General features: G+C 40.3%; 1 protein-coding gene across 6 annotated transcripts in view; it reads left to right on the top strand.

Moving 5' to 3' along the window:
• Nucleotides 1-7,962, top strand: part of LOC126485748 (leupaxin) — a 506,478-nt gene that overhangs the window by 490,237 nt on the left and 8,279 nt on the right. For all 6 annotated transcript variants that reach the window (XM_050108901.1, XM_050108900.1, XM_050108902.1 and 3 more), the window contains exons 3-6: nt 5,908-6,079; nt 6,200-6,320; nt 6,607-6,754; nt 7,609-7,878. In XM_050108901.1, the coding sequence (XP_049964858.1) occupies nt 5,908-6,079; nt 6,200-6,320; nt 6,607-6,754; nt 7,609-7,878 (711 nt within the window). The remainder of the gene's footprint in view (nt 1-5,907; nt 6,080-6,199; nt 6,321-6,606; nt 6,755-7,608; nt 7,879-7,962) is intronic.

Here is a 7,962-nt window from a genome sequence, read left to right as displayed (position 1 = left end):
ACAGCTCACAGCATTATGGAGCCACCACTAGCTTGCACAATGACTTGTTGACATCTTGGGTCCATGGCTTCGTCAGATATGCGCCATTCTTGAACTCTACCATTGGCTTTTACCAACTGAAATCGGGACTCCTCTGACTAGGCTACAGTTTGGAACTCGAGAGATGTTTTCGCCCACGGTATCCTGAAAAATCAGCGGTGGCGGAACATGCTTTAGAAAACGGACACCGTATTGCATTTTTTAAAAATCTTTATTCATCAAAACCAATATCATACAAAATAACCCACCACCTAAAAACATTAGTGGGTCAAAATTACATACAAGGTTACATTTCAGCAGCATTTACCAAAACTCTATTTTCTATTATTAGTATCAACTACAGGATAGGAAGTTAGTTCTATGGGTATCTAAATGATCTACTGTTAGTGTACCATGCTATCTACTCAATCCTACTCTACTAACAATTACATCCTGCAGCGTTACAGGTGTGCCAGTAAGAAGATATAAACCTACTATCTCATGGCCATGCCCACCGAGCTAATCTCAGTGTGCGTGCCCCTAGCAGTGGCCTGGCCTTAACGCAAATCGCTGCAGGTTTCTAAAAAGTATCCTACTAACTATTTCCTACAGGTAATTCTAGCTACTGGGTCTTAATCAGTGTGCTTTGTCTATCATCGGTGTGTTCGCACCCTCCCCCTAGTCCTGGATGCGTCGGATCCCGATCGTCACGGCGGTCGGCCAGTACGCATCCTGGTAGAATGGGATGGTGCGTGATGTCACATATTGGTTCTCTAACTACTCAATCTCCCTACGATATTCTCTTAGGACCTTGGCGGATACCTCGCTGGCCAATTTATCAATGATGGTTGTGGTGTCACCGCCAGACACCACACTTGCTAGGTAGTAGCCTTTAAATCGGCCGCGGTCCGGTAGTATACGTCGGACCCGCGTGTCGCTACTGTCAGTGATTGCAGACCGAGCGCCGCCACAAGGCTGGTCTAGAGAGACGTCCTAGCACTCGCCCCAGTTGTACAGCCGACTTTGCTAGCGATGGTTCAGTGACAAATTACGGTCTCATTTGCCGAGACGATAGTTAGCATAGCCTTCAGCTACGTCATTTGCTACGACCTAGCAAGGCGCCATTAGCATTTGCTATTTATCTTGTGATGCATGTACCGTCAGACCGATGTTCACCAATTATAGATTAAAGTTAAGTATTCCGACAGCTACGCACTTTATTTGCTAGACTCAAATTCTTTAACTGTTCCAGACCTCACGCCAGCCTGCGTGAGCTTCACCTCCTAGTGGCTTGGCTGTCTTGCCAAGTCACAACAATAGTGAAGGTGATTGGGTCGCTAATAAGGTGAAAGGTGTCTGTATTTAGCAATGAATTTCTTAACTCAGCGGCAATTCATTGCCAAATACAGACACCTTTCACCTTATTCACCGTATTGCATTTGCCGAGACATCTGTTATTACGCGGGCAGTGTTATAAAAGAAGCGATCGAGTTAAAAATTTCTGGCAACACCCTCAATAAAGACGGCGGCCTGGAGCTAAGCACAGCTTGGAACCCGGCCATCGGAAGGTTGAAGCGGGCACGGCAAGTGCGCAATGAAAACATTACCATATATGGCGCTGGAGCGAGCACCAGTGACGTCACTGAAGACAGCGCAACTATATAAGGGCAGCAGCAGCAGCAGCAGCATCAATCATTTGACAGTCACCACTTGACAATGGCCGAGGAGAACTCGGCCGATAACTCGTGGATTTTAAACCACTGGACACGCCTAGAAGCTCGAGAAAATTCCAATAGTGTATAAAGTCCAAACGATAACAGTCAGCAGCCCCGAAGAGGCACTGAAGACGATGTTGTCCTGTTAGCACAGGCACTTGCGACGGTCGTCTGCTGCTGTAGACCATTATCGCCACATTTCGCCGCACTGTCCTAACGGATACATTCGACATCCGTTCCAAATTGATTTCAGCAGTTATTTCACGCAGTGTTGCTTGTCTGTTAGCACTGACAACTCTACACAAATGCCACTGCTATCGGTCGTTAAGTGAAGACTGTCAGCCACTGCGTTGTTCGTGGCGAGCGAGAGGTGATGCTTGAAATGTGGTATTCTCGGCACACTCTTGACACTGTGGATCTTGGAATATTTTATTCCCTAACTATTTCCGAAATGGAATGTTCCATGCATCTAATTCCAACCATCGTTCTGCATTCAGAGTCTATTAACTCCCATAATCACGTCAGAAACCATTTCACATGGAGTACCTGATTAAAAATGCCAGCTCCACTAATTCTCTGCCCTTCTATACCTTTTGTATGCGATACTACCGCCATCTGTGTATGTGCATATCGTTGTCCCATGAAGTTTGTCACCTCAGTTCACCATAACGGAAATGAAAGCGTTACACCATGAAGCACCAATATGCTGCAGACAAAAACTGCTTTCTCTCATTAAAACTCTTGTAACTTCTATCATGACTGGAGATAAATGCAACACCATACTAACAGCTGTCGTATTGGTGGCTCTGAGACCGACTGAGGTGCTACATTGGTTAGTGTTCTGGACCTGCATTCGGGAGAATGACAGTTCAAATCTGTATATAAGAGTCCTGATTTAGATTTTCTGTGATTTCCCTGTACTACTGAAAGTGAAAGCCAGGACGGTTCCTTTGAAAGGGCGCGGCCAGTTTCCTTCCCATTCCTCAGAATCAGCCCGAGCTTGTGCTCTGTCCCTAATGACCTCGATGTCGACGGAACATTAAACCCTAATCTTTCTTCCTACCTTCAGGGCCAGAGTTCCATAAGCTGATAAAAACAGAATTATATTTCAGTGCAATGCAGATATTTCAGGAAACAAGCTCGAAAAATGTGGTATTTAAACGAGGGTGTTCATATTATTAATAAAGTTATGCTCTGGGTTGTTATATGGTATCAGTGATTTTAAAATTACGGTTCACCACTCGTATTTAGATTTTATGCAGTTTCCACGAATTATTTCATACAAATTATGGACGACTGACTGAAAAGGCTGTGGCCACTCCTTCCCCATCTTTCTCCAACTGAACTAGTTCTCTATCTCTAGTGACAACAGCGCTGAAAACTCCCTGAAGTAAAGTCACATGGCATTGTCGACTGGGAGCACAAAGAGCAGGTTCATCTACCTAATTGGAATTGCTATGTTTCATGCACAATGACACCTTTCCATAGCAGAGTTGAGAGTCGAGTGTTTTAACTGTATCTGGTAAGTTAGGTGATTGTAATGAGTAGATGTAGAGTGTTCTCATGTTTATGCTAGATGATGATAATGAAGATGGTCATGATGATGCTGATGATAACAAGTACAAGAACGAAGATGATGGACAAATCACTGTTGACAGTGTCAGGTGCCCTCACTTCATGAGAGGATGCAAAGAGTTTAGGAATTTAATCCAGGGCATTGGTGCAAAGACCAATGATCAGGGACTTTACGCCACACCCCTCCTCCCCTTTGCCATAAGGCAAAGGGAAAGCAGGCAAAAGTACATGGCATACCCAGACAGTTACCCATCCAAGTACACCTGACATTGCTTAGCTTATGTGGTCTGGTGAGTACACAGTGAGGCAAGGTCAGTGTCATGAAATGACACTAAACTCTAACCATCCTTACTTTTTCTATAGGAGATGAACTTTGAAAAGAAAAGAGCAGAAGATCAGATAAAAATTTATTATGAGCTCCACAACCATTTTTTCTCAAAGTTGGTATTATTTTCCACGCTCTTTTTGTACCATGTAACAAACTTTTTTGACTCCCTGCTTGAGACACATCACCTTTCATTTCAATCACTCTGAAACTGAAGTTCCCAGCACTTTACTACTGTTCAGACTGTAAGAAACCAAGTGTGAAATGTGACATCTTCATAAGCTACATCTACTGCAACTGTCTACATACTGTGACAGAATTAATAGCAGTACAACATGTAGATGATGTTACTCCAGTCATAGAAACCATGGGGAAATAATGTGTATGTGCACATCCATATGTCTGTTTTTCCTCTAACTTAATTTTTATTGCTCATGTGCAGTGTTTATGTTGTTACAAGAAATATCAATTCAATTCAGTCTCTTTATTCACCGATTTACAACTTACATTTCACGGATGTAGCCAATTCGTAGCCAGTGGTTTACCCTCCACTAAAGTTAACAAGAGCAGTTTTTTTGCTTAAAGCATAATCTCTCCTCTGTAGTGCTCACTATCTGAGTCTGTTGCATCATTCTTATCATGTGAGATTTCTAACAGACTTCACACTACACAGTAATGCAGCTGAAAAGAATTTTGCACTTCATATGAAACTGACATATTTCAGAACTGTCCTAATGAATCATGGTATTTTATGCTTTTCTCACTACATGATTAATGTCTCCCCCCCCCCTTCTTGTATTGCTTTGAATGGTTATTCCAAAATAAATGATGGACTTTGGAAATGGCATTGTTGTGGTATATTTAAGTGGTGTTGCCTGTCAACAGTTTTACAATACAAATCATGCAACCTGTTGAGTTCATTATATGTTTCTAGGGCCCTGACTTGAGGCGCATTGATGCATGAAACTCTGCCACTCTGGAAGTCTTCCATCAAGTGGCATATCTGTGCCATATTCCATTTAGATTTATTTTGTTTCTTAAATACTGGAGTACATGAAGACCATTTCTGTTTGTTGATGAACAAGCTGCACAAATGGCATCAGAGACTGAAGAGTACAAAGCGTAGTGACAGAGCATCTTGGTCATAGTCACAGGCATACTGTTGTGTTCCAGTCAGTGCTATGCACAGGCAGTCCTGCAGCACTTTACATGCATCTATTTAAAACAATGAGTACCTACTTCTGAATTGCATGGTCCATTCCACCTGTAATTGGTAGACACCTTAGAAGTTTAACCATTACTGCTGGTACTTATAAAGCTATGTGATGAGAGTTTTCTGTTGATACTTGTAGCCATAAGTGTTTAACTCGTGAAATTAATTTTTTTCATTGTTGCTGTCACAGTAAACGTATAGTATAGCAGATTATAGCTGCAGAATTAAGAGAATTTATACATTTATATTGGTTTAGTGACTCAGTGGTGAAGTGCCAGAACAGAAATCCAATGGTTTGGGTTTGATCTGTGGTCAGTTCTAGGTTTTTTATCCGTCACTTTTCACTTCTTTCACCTCTACCAATGTTTGTTGATATGAAAACAGCTGAGTTGCACCATAGTTTGGAGTCCACAAGAGAATGTTAGGTTCCCATGTAACAGGCTGGGTATATCAGCACAGAGGTCAGAGGAAGGTAAAGAGGTACCACCTCCCAACAGTACTATGCCTAGTAAAACACTGTGACATTCAAAACAATCTTGGATTAATGACTGCTTTATTTTATTATTACACCAGTCTCTATAGTGTCTTAAGTCTTTCAAGGCAGGAAATGCAGAAAATTTATCTAAGACAATGGCTGAAGTTTCAAAAATTATCTATCAAATAAATGTGGTACTGTAGAGTATATGTTCAGTCGGAGTGCACACCAGAACATTTACTCATTATTGTTATTTTTCATGATTTGAGTTTTGTGTTTTATGTATGGTTGTTGAATTAACATAGAAATGCCCACATGATGGAATAAAGACAGGAAAATGTGATGAAGGAAAAGTTACTCACTTAATTTTCGTCTGTAGTAGTTATCATTGTGACAAATAGTTATGAAATCATTGCTTACAAGCATATGCATTTTTGTGCACATGATTCATCTTATGAGTTTAAGATTAGGTTGAAAATATGATTACTAGATTTTGAAAGCAAGCGGATAAGATTTGGATCAGTGTAATCTCAGCATACTATACAATTTTACGCAAATAGTTATCATAATTTTTTCTTCTTTATAGCCGACATATCAGAATCAGCGACTGATTAATGATTCTGTAATGACCAGTAAGACAGCCTATCAACAAAGCACTCCTGCAAAAATGCCATCACTGAATAACAATCTTTCTGAACTGGACACACTGCTTCAAGATTTGAGCAATGCTCATTATTCAAGCTACACTGAAAGAAGAGGTAAGCAACATTTGTGTACCATTCTCCTATTGTTCTACATATGGTGGAATATTTGTGCCTTGTCAAAGTATGATAACATATTGAATATAATTAAACTTCTTTAAAATTTGTGCTTTCTAGATATGAGCACAGTAAATGGTTCAACAACACCAACTGGACGACCTTCAAGCTCACAAGAAACTAGAGTCAGACCATCAGTTGATAGCCTACTTGATGAACTAAATACTGTAGTCCCAAATGGGTATGTCAGAACAGAAAATATTGTGTATTTGTATACACAGTTGCATTAATATGAATAACGAGAATAGAAGAATGGTTGGAATACAACTAAGTTAGCAAAATAGCTGTAATTAATGATGCTATATCTTACTTGAACATTTTGCAAAGACTGCAGTTATTTTTCGTTTTGAGAGTGTCCCATATATTCTAACTGTATTAAGTTTAATCTGCTCTGTTTCACAGAAAAAAGAATGAGAATATTAAATGTTGTAGAAAAAAAGATGATTTTCACTTGTGTTTCTTTTTAGTGATGTAAATGACACACATCAGCAGACAAGTTCTACGATAGTTCGGGAAGTCAGGACAGATATCGACTATCCGAAGACATCTAGTGCTGGTGCATCTGCTGCCACAAAAGAATTAGATATACTGATGGCATCATTGGCAGATTTCAAGGTGAACTATTAAACTTATATTTCCATTTTTACATTTGTCATAATTGGTAGAAATTATGTCAATTATTGTCATTGTGAATTAATTATCTCAACATAGAGTCAGACACACACTGTAAAATCATAAGTCTTCACATTACATTAATTAAATCAATAATGCTTCTTTATGTTGTTCATTGAGGCTGAGTTGTCTAATCAGTGTGTCTCTTAAGTTGTGAAATTCAATCATCTCAAATTTTACAACAACTTTAGTTACTGCAAAGTACTGATTAATGTACTGTGTTTATTAATTTTGCAGCTATCAGAGACCTGTGTGACCTCCTTTACACATATGCACAGTTTCTTGTGGGTGTGAGCGTATCCATTCTTGGCTCATGTTGTTGCTGAAAGCTAGAAATAGTTTGAAGCATGGGTGGGGCTGGGAGGGTAGGGAGGGGGTGCCATATGGTGAGGGGAAGAGGGAGAGGAGGAGAAGTGAGGCACGAGCTCAAGCCCTCAGCTCTGCTCCAGTGTTCAGTCCACTCCCAACGAGCAACCTTCTCAGGTCTCTCTCTTGTGGCATCTTCCTAGCATGTAGCTTTCAGATATTACAGAAAGTTTTAGCTGCTTTTCACAGATGAAATTCATTTAACTTCAGTCTTTGCTGTTTCCCAGGAATTCTGCAGTGCCTTGCAAATGAATTGTTGCTACTTTTTTAATTATTTTATATAAATGAAATCTGTTCAAATTAGTTAGAAAGTTCAGTTCAGCCTAATTATGAGTGTGGCTGTCTTTCTCTGTAATATGTGAAACACTAGCAGCTTAACTAGAAATTACTTTATCAGATGGGTAATTCATTTCATTAAATATCTTCCACAGATCAATGCCAGCACACATCAGCATCAGACAGTAACTGATTCACCATACGCCAAACCAAACAAAGCTACAAAAAGTTCTCCAGGACCCCAAGCTTCTCCCCAGATTCATACCCAGCAGCTGACATCGTCTTCTGCCACAACTGTTAGTAGCTCCAAACAGAATCAACTTGATTCTATGCTTGGAAACCTTCAGGCAGACATGAGCCGTCAGGGGGTCAACACGACTCAAAAGGGATGTTGCAGTGCTTGTGATAAACCTATTGTTGGACAGGTATGTCCCTAAATTTTTGCTCTGTGGACTACTATTTTGCAATTAAAGAAAATCCTGTGTATGTTGTTATGTTATGCTACATGC

Source organism: Schistocerca serialis, chromosome 1, assembly GCF_023864345.2.
Source record: "Schistocerca serialis cubense isolate TAMUIC-IGC-003099 chromosome 1, iqSchSeri2.2, whole genome shotgun sequence".
NCBI lineage: Eukaryota > Metazoa > Arthropoda > Insecta > Orthoptera > Acrididae > Schistocerca > Schistocerca serialis.
The sequence above is the reverse complement of the archived record's forward strand: the minus strand, read 5'-3'. Positions and strand labels throughout refer to the sequence as shown.